Source organism: Odocoileus virginianus, chromosome 14 (assembly GCF_023699985.2).
Source record: "Odocoileus virginianus isolate 20LAN1187 ecotype Illinois chromosome 14, Ovbor_1.2, whole genome shotgun sequence".
Classification (NCBI taxonomy): domain Eukaryota; kingdom Metazoa; phylum Chordata; class Mammalia; order Artiodactyla; family Cervidae; genus Odocoileus; species Odocoileus virginianus.
In genome coordinates, this window is record NC_069687.1 from 65,967,496 (window position 1) to 65,986,662 (window position 19,167).

General features: G+C 43.8%; 1 protein-coding gene across 2 annotated transcripts in view; it reads right to left on the reverse strand.

Moving 5' to 3' along the window:
* The window catches only part of DOCK2 (dedicator of cytokinesis 2), a 456,669-nt gene that overhangs the window by 237,929 nt on the left and 199,573 nt on the right, over positions 1–19,167 (reverse strand). For both annotated transcript variants that reach the window (XM_070476853.1, XM_070476854.1), the window contains exon 27: positions 15,869–15,964. In XM_070476853.1, coding sequence (XP_070332954.1) covers positions 15,869–15,964 — 96 coding nt within the window. The remainder of the gene's footprint in view (positions 1–15,868; positions 15,965–19,167) is intronic.

The following is a 19,167-nucleotide window of genomic DNA, read 5'->3' on the forward strand; positions in this document are numbered from 1 at the left end:
TAAAGGAGCATTAGGGGCAGAGCATTTTGTCTTGGCTTAAACCACAACTAAAATGAAAAGACAATAAGCATCACACCAAAGGATTATTTGCTCCAGAGAAAATAAAAGCTTTATTATCATGAAAGGCTTTCACAAACTCTCAGAATCCATAACTATGGTATATTAAATTTCACTCCAGTGAAACCCACATTTTTGTCTCCAGGCAAAACCTCAACATGTGGTTCTTAAATCTTCAGCCAAAACACAGTGACCTCACATCTGAGCTTGGGCCTGGTTTCCCAGGTAGCGCATGCAGTGCTGTGATACCCTGGTTATGCTGATGGAAGGGCCTTCCTGCCGAGCCAAACGGGCTGTGGCATTTTAACTGCTGAAACCATGAAATCAGGAGGGGTTCACATAGCTCTTCCCCCACACGCCCAGCACAGCGAGCCCCACTGAACCTAATCCCACAAGCCGAGCTCTGATATAGGTGATGGATGAGAGAAGTTAATGGTTGTCCTTGTTTTTTGTTTGCTTGTTTGTTTCAAGGTAAAAACAATATGCTTTCTGTAATTAGGGATCAAAGAGAGCAAGATCAAAGGTGTGCAAAGCATCAGCATTTGCAAACTCAGTTCGCTGACTTGACTGGGTTTCTTGGAACTGATCCCTCCTTCTTCGCCACTATAACACTACCATTGACTCCAAGGAAACTTTTCATATGAGCCTCAGTCCATAATCACTTTTTCCCAATAAACAGATATAGATTCCCTTCTCTGTGCCAGGCAAGAAAACTACAGATGCAGCCCTGGCCTCAGAGAGCCCTGGCTTCACCTCAGTGAGGGGTGGGGAGGGATTCCAACAATAAGCCATGTCCTTTTCTGATTTACTACCTGAAGGATATCATCCCCCGCTCCCCACCCCAGTCCTTTTGACCTTCTGAATGCTGTCCTTTTTATTCTTTTGTGATGATTATCTGTCTTGAATTACAGCTATTTTGTTTGTTTTTGCCTGCTTACCCTACTCTATGTAACATCATGAGAGTAGAAATTGCTTTTCTTTCCTTGTAAAGGACATCTTAAGTCTAAGACGTCTTTGTTTAATTGAACTTCCTTGGTGGTTCAGTGGCTAAGACTTCACTTTCTGATGCAGAGGGTGTGGGTTTGATCCCTGGTCAGGTAGCTAAGATTCTACATGTCTCATGGCCATAAAACCAAAGCATAAAACAGAAATGATATTGTAACGAATTCAAATTCAATAAAGAATTTAAGAATGGCCCACATCAAAAAAATATTTAAAAAGAAAAGGAAACTAAAGACTTCAACGTCGTTGAACCCTTGTCTGTTCCATATGAGTCAACACACTGGTCTTCAAAGTTTACTTTCCTTACAGTTTTCCAGCTCCTTTGGATCTAGTCTCCTTCCAGCAGCCTGGGAATCTCTCTAAGACACATATCCAGCCATGCCATTCCCAGCTTTTCTATCTGCACCCCACCACCAGCCAGAGCATAAAACTCCTCCCAGAGCAACAAGGCTCCCCCCCCCACCAATCTGATTCCAACCTGGTATGTACAGCCTAACTTCCTCCCACTCCACATTACTCATTTCCTTGCGTGCATTCATGTGTGTTAAGTCGCTTCAGTTGTGTCCAACTCTTTCTGACCCTATGGACTGTAGCTCGTCAGGCTCCTCTGTCCATGGGGATCCTCTAGGCAAGAAGACTGGACTGGGTTGCCAGGTCCTTCTCCAGGGGGTCTTCCCCACCCAGGGATTGAACCTGTATCTCTTAAGTCTCCTGGATTTGCAGGTGGGTTCTTTACCACTAGCCTTACCAGGGAAGCCCACTTACCTTCTTGATACCTTCTAAAGCACATCAGAGGATATGACATATCAGTGGCTTAGCACATGCTGTTCCCTCTACCTGGGACACTGTTCCATTACGTATTTACCATGGGAAGTAACTTCCATTTGGGAGAATGAATGAATAGTAGCCATATCACTACTAACCATGATAATAAAGGCTCTGGTTTCTTGAAGTTAAAAGGCACTATTATTAAATGTTTGCTTTTGTTATCTTACATATTCTGCAAAAAATTAACAAAAGGTAGGTAAATGATTATTCCTGTTTCCCAGAAGAATAATCAAGGCTTGGAGTGAATAAGGTGAATAAGTAATTTGTTCAAGTTCAGAACGATGTGATGGTGAAGGATGGAGTTCTTTCAAGGTCTGTCAAACTTGAGAGCTTGGGTTCTTAACTTCTATGCCAGACAGCAAGTTGCAATTTAAATGTCAACTCCTCTCTGCAACTTTTTCTGATCATTCCCCGCCCCTGCCATGGGATTAGTCACTCTATCCTCCAAGTACTTGTGGCGTTTTGTACAGACTGCTGCTTATAATATCTGGACATTTCTTTTGTAAATCCCTCACACTCATCTCACCAGGGAGCAAAGTCCCGGGGGACAGGAATTGTCATCTGCATCCCTGAGACCCTCCAAGTGTTTATCATATTGCCTGAAGAGCTGTAAATGTTTCACATGTTTGTTGAATGAATTTAGAGAAAAACATGGAAACATTAAGAAGAGAAACAGTTCAGGCTGAAAAGACCAGAACAAGACCAGGAGTTCTGACTTTAGCCTCTGATTTTCTGCACTATTCTGAACAAGTTCCTTCACCTCCATCCCCCCACCTCTGTCTTCAAAATAAAACCATCTGCTTTTCTGGCTTCACAGGCTGGTAAGAAGAAAAGTGAAATTATATACATGAAAATGTTTCAGTAAGTTTGACTATCTCATTAATTCCTATTTTTAAAGAAATAGTGTTTGAGGGTGTTTTTTTTTTCCTGATTATAAAAGGAAAGCAAAATCATTTTAGAAAGAGCAAAACTGCAGAAATATACAAATCATGTGTCCTTTAAGCAGGAGATACCAATATTGTTTTAGCTTCTGAACAAGGTCTGTGGGTCTGACCTCTAGGAGGTTCAGAGGCTCTGGTGAGGGGTCACATTCCTTACCTGCTTTAACATTCATGGCCCATGACGACTTCCTTACTGTTTTTTTTTTTATATTTCTATAATCCTCTCAAATTTAAATTTTAGAATTTCCTTATGTTAAAAAATTATCAAGAATACGTAATGGCTACATAAATTCATCACTGTGTGAATGTAGCATGAATCTAGGAAAATGGAACTGATTTCCCTTAAGTCACGGAGAAGTCCAGTGCTCTGGGAGGGACAACACAGACGGGGCCCTGCAGGGAAGCCTGCTTCATTTGCGGTTGTTTAACAGCGTTTCTCCGTGAGCAGCTTCGTCCCTCACAACATGCCCAGGCAAGGTGCCTCCATGATGAGATTTTTTTCCTCCCTGTCTGGGATTCGAGACTTTGTGGCAGACATCTGGTGGCTGGTTTCATTTCAAGGTTGAGAGGTGGCTATGTTCACAACCCAGCTGTAGCAACAGCTTAGTAACAGTTCACAGCCCCAGGAGCTATCCCAAGTCAGGGCCATAAAATAACTTGGAATCTGACTCCTAACACTAGAGTCAAAGTAGGGAGAACATATAGCACAGAAGGGGGTGGGTGTGTGCTCAGACGTTCAGCTGTGTCTGACTCTTTGCAACCCAATGGACTGTAGCTTGCCAGGCTCCTCTGTCCTTGGGATTCTTCAGACAAGAACACTGGAGTGGGTTGGCATGCCCTCCTCCATGGATCCTCCCAACCCAGGGATCCAACCTGCACCTCTTATGTCTCCTGCGTTGGCAGGCGGGTTCTTCACCACCAGTGCCACCTGGGAAACTGCAGCACCGGAGGGGGAACAATGGCTCTTAGTCACTGAGGTCTGCTCTGTGTTCCAATCTGGGCTGCGAGCCTTAACACATGTGTCCCAGTCCTCACCACGGGACTGACAGGTGATAACCATTATCTGCCCCGTTTCACCAGGGCTTCCCTGGCAACTCAGATGGTAAAGAATCTGCCTGCGATGCTGGAGATGTAGGTTCAGTCTTTGGGTTGGGAAGATCCCCTGGAGAAGAGAATGACAATCCATTCCAGTATCCTGGCCTGGAGGAGTCCATGGACAGAGGAACCTGGTGTGCTACAGTCCATGGGGTTGCAAAGAGTCAGGCATGACTGAGCAACTAACATAATAACACACAGCCTCAGACAAGGAAAGGAAACTGAGGAAACTCACACAGACAAGGAAACTGAGGAAGCTTAACTGTCATGAGAAGACTTCTTAGCTATGAGATAAGGTTGCCTCACTCACTGAGAAAAAGAGGACCAGTTCCCAGCCAGCAAAATCCTTCCAAACTCCATACCATGTGCCCCAAGCCCTATAGTCCTTAGAAAGCAACATTGGGTGTGAGGGTGCTTATCAGGGCCTAAACGGAAGAACTGCTAAAGTCTGCAAGGTTCGCCAAGGATGAGGTAAGACCAGCCTTGCTTCTAGCACCAGGAAATAGGATAGGCGATATGGTAGAGTCTACCCTTTAAGAACGCACTTAAAAGTACTTATTCAAAATCGGATGGGGCCAGCTCCACTGACAGAAGCCAAAAGACACTGAGATATTTGCAGGCAATTTCATTAGGATAATGATACACCGGTCCTGCATTTCCTAGTACTCCCTGTACTGTTCCCAAACCTGGTCTCTGCCTCCCTCTCTCTGGGTGCTGCCAATAGCAGCCCCTGGGGTGGCCAGGGGAGGCCATAGCTTTTCCAGGGTCTGAGCTCACCTGCCCTGCAGAACCACAAGGCTCGTGTTACTGAGTCACGTGTGAAACTGTCAAGGCAGCAGCGTGTCTATGATCTAGGGGTGCTCTTACCTCCTGGTAGAGGTCTGTTCAATTGGGTGAATCAGAATGCAATGGCTATTTTTTAAAATTTAGGAACTTTTGGTGCTTCTCTGGTAGTCCGGTGGTTAAGAATCCACTTGCCTATGCAGAGGGCACGGGTTCGATCCCTGCTCCGGAAAGAGCCTGCGCTCCACAACAAGAGAGGCGCCACAGTGAGAAGCCCCAGTACTGCAGCTAGAGGAAGCCAGTGATGAAGACCTGGCACAGCCGAAAATAAAAATAAATGAAATTTAGGAAAAAATTAGGAACTTCACAATTCCCATCATGTGACTTAGCATGCAACAAAAGGAAGCTTTGGAAATGAAGCTGGATTTTTATGCTCCGGCTCTCAAATTTTAATTTGTCTAGAAGAATGCTACTACACAAGGCCAATAAAGTATTTGGAATTTTATATATGTACTCAAAACAGATCCTTAAGAGAAAGTCTGGCATGAAAGTAATCTTTTCTCATCTTTTTAAGTCAGAATTTTTTTTAAAGCTAATGATTTGTGCTTTCAGCTAGCTTTGTTCTTTCCATTCATTCACCCTCGTGGCTGAGATGAGCACCTCTACTTGCCATGCTCTGGGCCAATGGGCAGGAACCTCCAAGAGGACAAAGTCCTTTTCCTCAAGTATCTTGGCCCGCTCTGAAACCTAGATGGGTGAAGAGGAAGTTCCACATGACAGGGTAATGCCGCAACTGCAAAACGGAGAGAGGACAATGCGGTCACTCAAGAAAGAGGACCATGAGGAATGACAGAGTTTAACAGACCAGGAGCTGGACATAAGGCAAGAAATGCTGCTCCTCCTTATAATCCTTTGTCTTCACCTGGTCAAATTTTTCATGTCATTGAAGAACTAGACCCAACTTTATCATATCTACTTGGGTAACTGATGTCAGCCCATATACACTATGGGTTCCTAGGTAGTTGAGACCCTAATTCACCTTTTGCATATGTATTTTAGGCCAAGTACTCACTGATATGAAATTACCAAAATCCTGATTAAAGCAAGGCTTGCCTACCCACTGGATACAAAGCCCATCCACATTACCCTACCAAGCAGCATCCAAGCCACCCCTGACTCATGATGTCATATTTTGGTTACCAAATGGAAATTCAGATCTCTTTATACTTTTTTTTTCCCCTTTCTTAACCAGATTTCCCTCTAACACACACACACATAAACATTTCCTTTCCATTTGGTCCAGTTATTCAATAACAATTATTTTTCTTCCTTATTTTCCTAGTTTAATCAGTCACAAAAGTAACAGTAGTAACACTTGTATAAGGGTAATGCAAATAACACATGTCAAGGGGAACAAAATGATGCGTGGTATGTAAATAAAATAGACAGCAGGAATCTTTCATTCCTTCAGCAGGTATTCATTGAGATCCTCCTGTATGCCAGGAAACAGTTGTTCTAGAGATGCCAAAGTGATGAAGACAGGCATTGTCCTGCAGTTGCTAGGAAAGATGCTCTCATGGCAGTATGATGAATACACGAGGCTGGAGAGAGTGGAGGGATCTCAGCTTGAGGGGAATGTGGGTCAAGACCTGAAGGGGGAAGAGGAGTCGGCATGGCCGAAGATCTCGTCCTGAGAAGAAAATTCGGAGGGATTCTTCTAGACCAGGGGTCCCCAACCTCCAGGATCTAATGCCTAATGACCTGAGGTGGAGCTGCTGGAGTAATAGTAGAAATAAAGTGCATAACAGATGTAATGTGCTTGAAACATCCTGAAACCACACCTCCCCCTCATCCACGGAAAACTCTTTTCTAGGAACCTGATCCATGGTGCCAAAAAGTTTGGAGACTGCTGCTCTAGACAAAGGGAATGGCCTTCAGGAGAATGCAGAAGGGGAAAGGAGCATTCTGGGGGCAACAGAGCAGCCCCCTTGAGCTGGCACAATGTGGGGGTCAAGGGCATCAGGGAAAGGCGCAGGCTGCACTGGGTGCCCGAGAGCCATGCTGAGCAGCTGGGCCTTCATCCTGGGAGACTGGGGCCGGCGGTGCTTTATCTCCCAGAAACTGCTGCTTTAGAAGACCAAGTTGGCCACAGTGTGAGGAGTTGGAACAGAACGAGAAAGGAGGGAGTGTGTCTTATTAGAAGCTGTAGCGATGGCAGCAGTGAGAGGCGGTGATGGCCAGACCCAGGCCGGTGGCACCAGCGGGAGAGAGAGACAAGCGCTTCCGTCTGAGAGGCCTTTAGACCAGAATACGCAGAATACGAAGAGCTGTTCGTGGGAGGAGAAGACGCTCCCTCCTCCCAAGGCCCTTTAGAATCTCCTTGTCTCCATTCTGCGGTGTCTTCTGTAAGAACTGCTATTTCATAAGCACCAACATTCAAATAAACAGAAAAATTTTCTGATTTCACAGGTTTTATGGTTCAGTCACCAGAATTGAACAGCTTGATCCTAAAGATATCATTGCCACCATAAAACCACCAATATTTTATGCCATCTTATAGCTTTCTAAAAGTTACCACACAGATCATCCCATTAGGCTCCACGGTCTAGGCAGAAAAGCAGCTGGGTTTAAGGTGCTCATTATGACCTTTAGAGTATTTGATGCCTAAATAGCAATTCAAGGTATTAATAGTGTAGGAGTATTTAAGTATATTCTATTTAAGTATATTTAAGTAATTTAAGTAATATTTAAGTAGATTTTATTTAAGATCAGGGACTCTAGCAATGGCACCTGTTGGGTTCAAATTCTAGCTCTTCCAACAAATAAACTGTGTGGTTATAGGCAAGTTATATAACCTTTCTACGTTTGCTATTTCATTTGTAATATATGAGTACCTGATGCAGATTAAGTGAGGTGAAACACATATGGTGACTTAACTTTCTGCCTGGAACACCGATGTTTTCTCAATAAATGAGAGCTTTAGTATACACATCATTTTTTAATGAAGTGTTAAGTCACCAAGTGAAGGTCAAGAGTCAACTGACCACTTCCGGTCGAGACCCCCACCTCCTCAGGTCCCGGACTGTCCTCAGACGAGCTCTCCACGGGACGGGCTTGAGCGTGAGTGGGGCTGGCACTGCCGCCTGCCCCGCTCAGGCCGCCTGAGTCGCTGGGCTCACAGGTGGGCCATCTGTCATTTGGAAAGCAAAGTCAGAGCTTTGAAACCCTGGCTCTCTGATGACTCAGGTGCTTTTTGAGGGATGTTTTCCACTCTTTTTTTTCCCCTTTTTGAATAAATTGCTCTGAAATTCTGGAGCTAGCCTCATCTCAACTGCATTTACCTGTATTTAATCACTCAGTAGACTCCTCTGCGAAAACTGGGGTAATTAGGCCCAAAATATATCACCAAGAGGCTTATTTTAGCTACCTAAAATAAAGCTAGATCCTAATTTTGACAAAATTACCAGATAATTTCCCTTCCAAGAACTTCTGGTGGTGCTCAGGATTCCTGATTCTCTCTGTGGGATTGTCCATCGTCAGCCCTGGGAGGCCAGAGGCTGGGTACAGCCTTTTCTAGAGCAGTCAGCAGCAGGACTCATCAGCCCTAGAGGGGTTCCCTGATGCCCCCTCACCTGTGTAGGTGAACCTGGACATTTCCCCCCACACTTCAGACCTGGGAGACAACACTAGGTACATGTGGTCTGATGTCAGTGGTCCCTGGGTTCACATCCCATCCCGCTACTAGCCATGTGACTTTTAACTATGACGCTTCCATCTTTGGAAGCTCAGTCAGTCTATTCTCCTGACCAGTGGGAGAGGATGACACTTACCTGTGAGCCTCAAAAATGAACTCCATCACACAATAGGGATTTTCAGTCAAACTTTCTTTATATTTTAGCAATCTTTGAAGATTACAATCAGTGCAATAATAAACCACCTTGCTGCAGTTTAATCGGTAGCAAGATCTCTTTCTAATGAGATCATAAAATCATGGTGCATCTTACACTGGATAAAATATGACTGTAGCACATAGAAACCATTCCCTGGTAAAAATGCACACTCTTGGATTACTGGCTTTTTCCATTGCATGTCTGCTCTTACACTACAACCTTCGTAAAGAGCTAAGAATATGTGAAAGGGAATATTGGTTATAAAGGAGCTTTTGGATTGGGCCGGAAAACACCAGTTACTTCAGTCAATACATATATTTGTAAGAATCTTGTATACATTACTGTTCTCTAATCTTATGCTTATAACAGACATCACTAATCAATTCAGCACTTCTTCCCACTGAGCCAAGATGTAGCCTAAGAATTTTTTTCAACACAGTACAACAGGCAGCCATTGCCAACCCACCAGAGCTGGCACACAAAGTGAAATCTATTTTCTGTCCCTGACTCAGGGCCTCAGAAGGCAGGGAAAGAGAGAAAGAGGATGGGCATTGGCCAAATTAGGAAACTTAGATATATGACAAAGATCTCAAAAAATAATACAGTTCATTGTGCAAGGTCTAGACTGGAAACTTTCTCGACTCTCCCTTATCCAAAAGGTCCTTTCTACCAAACCCTGCTGCCTTTCTCAGCATCAAAGTCGAAATCTTTGGTCATTTAAGTACATAAACATTTATTTATCTGACAGATTAGACTCCAGCAAAGAGGAAGAAGAGAGAGAAGCAGACATGTAAAAATTTGTTTTTCTTTTTGTAAAAATTTCCTTTTGCTCATTTGTTACCATCAACATTTCATTGTTCAGGCAGATGGTCTACAGAGAAAAATCAGGAGTGGCTATTTCCAGCAAATGATAATTACAATGTGCTGCACATGAGAATCAATCCATCCTAGCTAGGGTTTCTGTAATTTTAATAGCTAACACCTTTTATTGCAACCTTTGTACTCCTACAAATAAGAAAAGTCATTATTTAATCCCACATAGTGATACAAGAGCAACTCAGCCTACACCCAGTCGGGCCTCTTGGGATTTCAGAACTAGATGCTTCTGGTTTCTGTCGTAAATATTGATTGTTTAATATTCCCAAGTAATGGAAACTAGCTAATAAAAATCATATCTGGAAAATTTAAAGTGATGGTTGGAATGGCAATCTCGTCTCCTTGTCAAATTTCAATTTGAATTTAAATTGGGCCTTCAGTGCTAAAACAGAAACCCCTGAACTCTGATTAATTACTTTCCAATGTAATTTTCTTTAATTTGGATGAGAGTGTTCTAAGAATTGCTGGAAAGGCCCATTTTTATGAAAATGAAGCTAAATCTTAGGAAAGACCTGTTTATTTCTTTCTTCTAGTTCAGGCCCCTGAAGAAGAATATGGCAATCCACTCCAGAATTCTTGCCTGGGAAATTCCGTGGACAGAAGAGCCTGGTGGGCTACAGTCCATGGGGCTGCAAAAGAGTCAGACAGGACTTAGCATCTAAACAACCACGAGTTCAGGCACATCCCTGTTCCAGTGAGGTGTGCTGGCTACACACCTCTAGTGCCCCTGCGCAGCACTCTCGTCACTGTAATTAGAAGCAAGCCCAAGAGCCACTGAGACTAGTGACACAACAGAACTTCTGCAAGGCTCCGAGCACCAGGCCGGAGTGAAGTGAAGTGAGAGTCTCTCAGTCATGGCCGACTCTTCACATGGACCCTTTGTCCATGGGATTCTCCAGGCCAGAATACTGGAATGGGTAGCCTTTCCCTTCTCCAGGGGATCTTCCCAACCCAGGGATCGAACCTGGAGTGCAGGCGGATTCTTTACCAGCTGAGCCACCAAGGAAGCCCAGCATCAGGCCTGGGCAGGGCAGGGAAAGGCTGAACAGGCAGTTCTTTACACTCTACCCACACTTCCTCAAATGTGGGTTCCTGGTATTCATAAAAAGTGTTCCCTGAAAAAGGAAAGGCAATCTAAATTGAGAGAAAACCATATACAAAAATATAAAGCTATGGTATAGCACCACACTTTCATTCCTTTGCTCAACAAACATTTATTGAGCACCCATAGTAAACCAGCTACCCTGCTAGGTGAGAAGGATAAAAAGGATAAGTTAAATGTGGCCCCTGTCCTCAAGGCAGTCCATGGAATGTATGGGTCATGAACACAGAAATCAGAAAACCTCCTCGTAAATGACTAAGTGTGGCAAGCCTGGTGACTGAGTGCGTCACTAGGGGCGCTGAGAGCCAGGTGGGGAGTAGGGTGGGGAGGGACTGAGGCCAGAGGTGCTGGAAACAGCAGAACTTAGTGAGGGGTTAGAAGTGGCAGCGGGCAGAGGGAGGGGTCAAGGGCAGTGCCTCAGTTCTAGGAGGTCAGTCCCATAAGCTGAGATGGCGAATGCTGGGAGTGTGCAGGAGACTCCAGGGAGTTCGTGATGAGCTGGGTTTGGGATACAGTGAGTGTGAGGTACTTGAGAGGTATCCCATTGGAGGGCATGGTTTTCCTGTAGGCCCAGACTCATTTCTGAGCCTTTGTGCTGAGTATATAAGAGGCTCTCAGAAAATACTGAATGAGTAAACAAACGAATACTATGTAGAAGAAACACATGTCCAAGTGCTCCTCATGTATTACTACATTTAATTGTCACAGCAACTCTAGGAAAAAGGTCTGTTATTACCCCCGTTTGACAGATAGGTCCAAGTCTCAAGTCTTGTGATATAAGAGAAGAACTATAGATGTCAACTTCACAGATGAACATGACTTCAAAACAAAATAGGCAGAGCAAAGGAAACAGTCACTAGATAAATACAGATGAAAACCACAATGAGATGCCACTAGAATTGTTAGGAATCCACTAGAATTGTTTTAACCCAAAGGATTGACAATATCAAGTGTTGGTGAGGATGTAGACAAACACAGAACACCCATACACTGCTGATGGGAAAGTAAATGGCAAAAACATTAGGGAAAAGAACTTGGCAGTTTTTTTATAAAGTTAGACATATACTTCCCGTAGGTCCCAGCAATTCCACTCCTATATTTCTACCCAAGAGAAACTGGCATTTGTTCACACAAAATTTACACGTAAATGTTCACAGCAACATTATTCACAATAGCCAAAAATCATAAACAATTCAATATCTGTCTACTGAAAATGAATAAACAAAATGCAATATATTCATACAGTGTAATACATTTCAGAAATTAAAACGAATTCATACTGAAATACCCTAAAATATGGATAAACCTCAAAAAAACTATTCACAAAAAGAAGCCAGATACAAAGGGCCTCCGACTGTATGATTTCAGCTATATGAAATTTCCAGAAAAGGCAAATCTATAGAGATAGAAAATAGATTAGTGGTTGCTGACCTAGCTAGGGTAGGGATAAAGCGGTAGGGGTGGGCTGCAGAGTTATTGCAAACAGAACTTTTGGGGGTGAAAAAAGTATTTTAAACTAAATTATGGTTATAGTTGCACAACTGTATGCATTATAAAAGCTCATCAAACTGAATACTTATAATGGTTAAATTTAATGGTATGTAAATTATATCTTAATGAAGTTGTTAAAAAAAAAAAAAGATGAGAGAACTGTGTGATTTAGAAGAATGGGGAGATCTCAACCAGGTTGATGAGGTTCGGGCAGCTTTACAGGGGAGTCAGTTTGTGCTGGACCTAGAAGACTAGGTAGAATTTCAACAGATTAAGATGGCACACAAAGAAATTCCAAAGAAAGCAGCATGAACGTGAACAAGTGCTAGGCACGTTTGGGTAACATCAGTTCAGTTCAGTCCGGTTGCTCAGCTGTGTCTGACTCTTTGTGACCCCAAGGACTGCAGCGCACCAGGATGCAGTTGGGGCAATATACTGATACCCATTTTGGCCAAATACTGTGGATGGATAAAAGTAAATGAAAAGGCTGAAAATTTTGGTTATAGCCAGATCACAGAAGCTGAGAATGGCCAGACTAGTGCATTTATACCTTAATTTGGTAGACAGTAGGGAGCCACCGAACATTCTAGAGCAGGGGAGTGTCCTGGCAAACATTAACAGACCAGCAGGGAGCAGCGTGCATTGGAAGGGCAAGCAACCAGGACACAGCACCAAATAAAAGTCTCAGCATGGAACGGGGCCAGACGCGGCCCACTTGACTATGCTGCTAATGTGCAGGGACAGAGAGACACACTGCACCAAATGGGAAGCAAAATAATAACAGACACCAATTATTTGGTGCTTTCTACGATCCAGGCACTGTTTTAAAGACTCACTGCTCTAAAAAAGAGACTGAGAGTTAAGAGCCTGCTATATATGGAATGAGCCAAAGGGACTGTTGATCGTCTTTAGGTCTGGCTCCAAAGAGAAGGAATAAAGATTAGGGAGGTCATAAAAAGCTTATCTAAGGTGCATTACGGGAACCACAGATGTGGAAACTTGTAACGGAATAAAAACTAATGGTGATGCTTTAAAGGTGGAAGGATGGACAGACGGCAGAGAATGATTCACATGGCTCTCTGTGCCAGAAGGCAGGAGCGCCTGGGCCCTGCTGGTGCCCTCCATGGATGTCACCACTCCTTTAACTGTACATACTGCGCAGTAAGGACCCGAGCACCCGCATGAGCAGACAGGACTGAGTGGGGAGAAAGAAGACTGTGACACTCAGCTGCTTCTAAGTGGCGATCAAATACCTGCCCAGCTACTGCTGGAATAAACCCTCAGCACCACATGCTCTGTATCCACGAAGCAAGGCTGTGGTTATCGATAGTCAACAACCCCAAACCTGGCTCACACCATGCTATTTTAAAGTAGAGATCTCAAACTGGCTTTCTGAAAGCTGAATCCAGATGTCTGGGGATCATAAAATGTTTATAAATATTTTTAAGCAGCTGCCGACAGTTAAACATCAGGAAATTTCACATAAAGTATGGGAATTTTCAGCTTCTCTCGAGAAGTTGGGAGTTCTGACAGCTGTATAGCTAATCCCACATTGCCGGGAGCCGGCACATGAGATCCCACCCATGACAAAGTCATGAGGAGAAGACCTGACAAGCAAGGCAGATCAGGACTTCAGGGATTTCGAAAAGCTGCCCCAGCACTCACCTTAAAGATGATCTCTGTCTTTCTGATGCTTGCTATATTAGACTACTCCCTAATTTCTGTGACACAGGTAGAAGGCCTTCCCCGATCTCTTTCCAAACAGAATCAACTTAGAACTTTAATCAATATGTCCCCCGGACGGTGGTATCCTATAAGATTATCCAGGATGAAAGGAGTGTTTCAATTTAGACCCCTTTGCTGGCATTCTAGCCTGCTTGGCAAATGCGTACTAATGCACATGATTGCTCACAACACCTTAATCATGAACAGCATAAAGAACCTGATCACACAAAAGGCCCTAATAGGCACAGAGCCCTTCGGGGGGTGAGGAAGCCCTATTAGAGAACACAAAAATATTATTCCAGAAGTGGTTATAGTTAAAGATTTAGAAAAATAAGAGTTTAGAATTGTTAATTTTAACCAGGAATGCTAAACAGGGGCTGCCTCAGCGGAGCTGTAGAGTCTTTGTGTGGTAAACCTTTTAGATAAATTTAACTGATAACTTCTGCAAAAGGACTGACCTTTGTGTTCATTAAAGAATAGATTACGGAAAACAGCTTTGCATTCAGCTAGGTCATAAAATGTCAATAGGCCCCAAGGCCAGAAGATAATGTACAAGACTCTCACAAAGAAGTTGCAGGAAACACCCTGGTTTCGTGAAGGATAAGCTGATGTAATATTAAACTATCTTCCCCTTAAAAATGTACTAACTTAGAATATAAAAGCTACAGTAAAAAATAAAGATTTGCCAGACTCTGGTGCACACCCCCAGTCTGGTCTCTCTCTCTCTCTCTCTCTCGCCAACGCCGTTCATTCTGAGGGTACCCCTGGATCCTGCTGAGGCTGGACCCCAGCACCACATAGTTTCAGTAAATCAAAGCTGAGTAGTACTTGTCTCCATTAAACTTTATAGAGTTCCTGCCTGGTACATTTCATGTTTTCCTTCACTCATTCATTCATTCAACAAGTATTTATCAAGTACCTACTATATTCCAGGCACTGCTGTAGGGTCTGGAGATGCAAATGAACAAAACAGACAAAGATCTTTTCATTCTTCAGCTCATATTATTACAAGGAGAGCCAGCCAATAAGCAAAGAAATTAAAGAATACACACACACACACACACACACACACACACAGAGATATATATCACTTATATAGTGATAAGTACTAAAAGAGTCCCTTGGACTGCAAGGAGATTAAACCAGTTAATCCTAAAGGAAATCAGTCCTGAATATTCACTGGAAGGACTGATGCTGAAGCTGAAACTCCAATACTTTGGCCACCTGATGCGAAAAATGGACTCATTGGAAAAGACCCTGATGCTGGGAAAGATTGAAGGCAGGAGGAGAAGGGGACGACAGAGGATGAGATGGTTGGATGGCATCACCGACTCGATACACATGAGTTTGAGTAAGCTCTGGGGGTTGGTGATGGACAGGGAAGTCTGGCGTGCTGCAGTCCATGGGGTTGCAAAGAGTTGGACACAACTGAGCGGCTGAACTGAACTGAACTAAGAAACATGAAGGAGTAAGGTGTAGAGATGGAAAGCAGATGGACAAGTGCTGGACACTGTGGACAGAGCAGTCGGGGCAGGGAAGTCTCTCAAAAGGTGGCACCTAAGCCAAGATTTGATTAACATCAGGGCATAAGCAAGAAAGAGATAGGCCAAGCAGAAGGAATAGCAAGTGGAATAATGTTTTATGTGTAGGAGAAACACATAAAGGAACCATCAAGGGGGAGAGGGCATTTCGAGCTCTAGCAGTGGTTTGGGCTTTATTCTGTGTGAGATGGAAGGCCACCGTGAGACTGAGCAATGGAGGGACAGTTGGCCATGCCTTAACTACACAATCTTCGCTCTGGCAACAGAACTTTCCAGCATTGACGAGGACGTTGAGACTGAGAGGCCCCACTCACCTGCTGCGTTCACCTTGGCAGACACGTCTTAGGTCTGCTTTTATCTTAGCGACTCGAGTTAACTCCCATGTTCTCCCAGCCCACACAGCAAAAATCTGACCTCTATAATCCGAAACAAAGCAGCAATTGTTGCTGGGCGTTTCACGTGACCGATGTTCCAGAAAAGTCATTCCTTGACCCCAAACAGTTTGGAATGTTTGACAAGAGGAAAAGATCTACTCACAATCAGAACATGATCCCGCCCCATCGTGATGACTGTCCGGTTCACCGTGCGAAGCAGCTGGACCATGATTTCTTGGATGTGGTGGTAGGTGAAGGCCTGTAACACAGAGACATCTGTGTGACAACCAGGGCACTGTATGAATGCCGGCACACCTCTCCCAGAGGACACACAGCAGTGGTAAAACAGGGTGATCGCCAGGTCCACCGCCACCAGCACCGTCAGCAGCAGCACCAGCATCGCCGTCAAATTCCCCTGCCATCACCAGCTGCTTGGGGCACCAGGAACGTCACTAACCACCCTAAACAATGGTCAGCGATTAAGAACTTAAACTCTGGAATCAGAAACTGATGGTTCAGAGTACTAATCCCGTCGAGAATTATTATATTATATTGGGTGAGTTACCTAACTTCTCTGAACCTTGGTTTCTTCACCCGTGTAACAGGATCTAACCTGGAATAAGAGGGAATCTAATGCAGGAAACTGGTTAGACAGGTGATGAAAAAGCTGAGACACCAAAGAAGGTAACTGAGGGATTAGCAATAGGAGGCAGCCACTGTTACCTGGAGAGACAAATAAAAGAAGGCAGTGTTTCTGTAGCTGGGGCTGGGGTAGGAAATGAAAACAATAACTGTGGGAGAGCTTGTGCAATTTAAAGTGCTTTATCCACTTTGGAGGAAAGAAGTCGACAATCAGCCAGGTTGTAACATTCATAGGGTTCTGCCACTTTAAATACAAGTCCCTGAACCTTGGGTAGGACTTGCTGATGGTTTTTGAGCACATGTTACAGTAGGGAAGTGTTTTATGTATGTTTGCCTATGTCCTCAGATCCCTTTATCAGCACAGACTTAAGGCACAGAGTTTCACTCATGTACACTTGGGAGAACAGTCGTGGCCAAGTGGAAAGGCTGTGGGATTGTAAACTCAGTAGCTCTGGACCTGAGTTCCAACTTTGCCCTCACCTGCTGTGTGACCTCACTTATCATCTTAACCTTTCTGAGCTTCAGGTTCCTTGTTTATAAACCGTGAAACGTTTTCTAACCAGTCTTTCAAGGTTGATGTGAACATAAAAGTGAAAAATGCCAATTCTGGAAAAATTCACTCGCCTAATTCCACTGCAGGAAAAACTGTAGGTCTGAGATAAATCCTGGACACCAGGGATTTCTGAATTGCCTGTGGGTTAGTCTGATGGCTGAGAACCATGACACACACAGTGAAGTGCTAGAAATGAAGGCTTGGATTTGGGAACATCCTGTGACTCCAGGCCCTAACAATAGCCTGACATGGAGACAGTGATAAAGAAATGGTGGCTGAAAAAGCAGATGACCACTCACTCATTCATAAAGCACCTTATATATCGTTGCTGCATCCAGCGTAACTGTGGTTTATCTCTTAATGTAACAAATGAATGGGAAAAAGGTTCACAGTTGTGAAAGAGAGAATAAGAAGACAAGAAGTGCTTATTAAAAAATGCCCTTCCCTCCCCGTGTGCCTTCAGTGACTCTTGGCACTCAAAGATGAATAACCCAGAGCTTGCTTTCTCTCTCTGCCCTACACTCACTTCTACACGCCGGCTAATCCCCGATTCCCCAGCCCCGTGGAGCCAACTTCAGGAGCCCCTGCCACCAGGGCTGCCATCAGAGCATGTGTTTTACAGAAACAACTCTCAGACTCCATTAAGTTCAGCCAGACCTCAGTCTCTGGCTAGGCTTGAGCTCCCCCATTATCCTGCCTTTCCCCACATCTGACGTTTTCCTCCTGATGCTCAGGAGTGGGCAAGAGAACATCTCCCTTTACCTCTTGGCTACAGGTGAACGTTTCTCCTGATTTCCTTCCCCTTTGTTTCTTCAAGCCTTTTTACTGGTTTACAACCTCCTATTTCTTGCACCATGTGAGCATGATGCTCATAGCTTACTAAATCCTGGCACAGTGCTTAAACACATTAGTTCCTCTCACAACGAGATGGATGATATTATGATTTCCATTGTTCAGATAAGGAAACTGAAGCCAGAGAGGTCAAGTAATTTGTCCAGAGATACCGAGCTAGAAAGTCAAGGAAAAAGGATGCAAACCCAGAAGTTTGGCTGCAGAACCTTCCCCTCATCCAATCTCACCCAGACTGGCTGGAACATGGACACAGATCTCTGGTTGTTACTTTGGAAACCTCGTTAGCCTCTCTTCTGTCCATCAAAATGGACAGACTCTGCCTTCAGTTGAGCCAGTTTCCAACTGCCCTCGGTCACCTCTAATCTTTTCTTTCCCTTTAAAGAAATCTTCAGTGCTTTTCTTTTCATTACTCCCTTATCTTCTCTGTATTCCTTTGCCATTTGATCAACTTAAGCCCATTGCAAATTTATACGATAGTTTCCATTAGATGTTATTTTTTTCTAGGATTACATCTCTTCCTTTACCAATACAGATAATAAAACCCTTTTCTCTTGCCCTCCTGCCCCCTGCTTCTTTTAAATAGCCATTTTTCTTAATCCAAAGAGCATCAATTAGACTGCTCAGGAAGTCTGGTATTTAAAAGTGGAAAACTGTCAAATTCAATTCATTTCACTCTGAAAGCTCCCAATAGGGGAAGTTGTGTAGCAGAGTGTCTTGGGATCAGACAGATTTGGGTTTGAATCTCAGTTCTGCTTATTTGAGCCAGGAGACCTGGGGTGAATTACTTTTCCTCTTTGCATTTCAGTTTTTTTTTTAGTTACAAAATGTGACAAACAATAAAAACCTCAACGTACTGTTTTGAAATATAAAGTCCTGCAGGAAAAGTACTAAGGGTCATCACGCAGTAAACCTTCAGTGAGTGGCGGCTGCAACTCCTGTTCTCCTAGGTCTGCAGTAGCATTCTGGCTCGGCTTACAGATTCCCATCACGCAGCAGAAAGTGCAGTACAAGGCAATGCACAATCTAAACTCTGAATGATATCGAAATGTCACCCAAAGAATGTATAGCATATATGCAAATGGAAAACTTTCAAGATGATAAACCTGCGCTAAGCAGGAAAACGCAGCCACAAATCACCCGCCGTTAATTGCTCTGCTGCAGGCAAGAGGAGGGAACCTCCAGCAGTGTGTCTTACAGGCTCCAACTAAACGGTGGCTTGTAATTGAAATGACAGAGTCAGTCTTCCTGTTACGGCCCTGGCAAAGAAATTAATCCTTCCAACCTAAACACATTGCAAATTGTAGTGACTTTTTTTTTTTTTTACTAATCATAAGCTGTGAGATCTGGAAGGAACTTGGAGTCCTTTCTTTAAATGAAATGTTATGCTTAAACCTACTATATCACATAATGAAAGG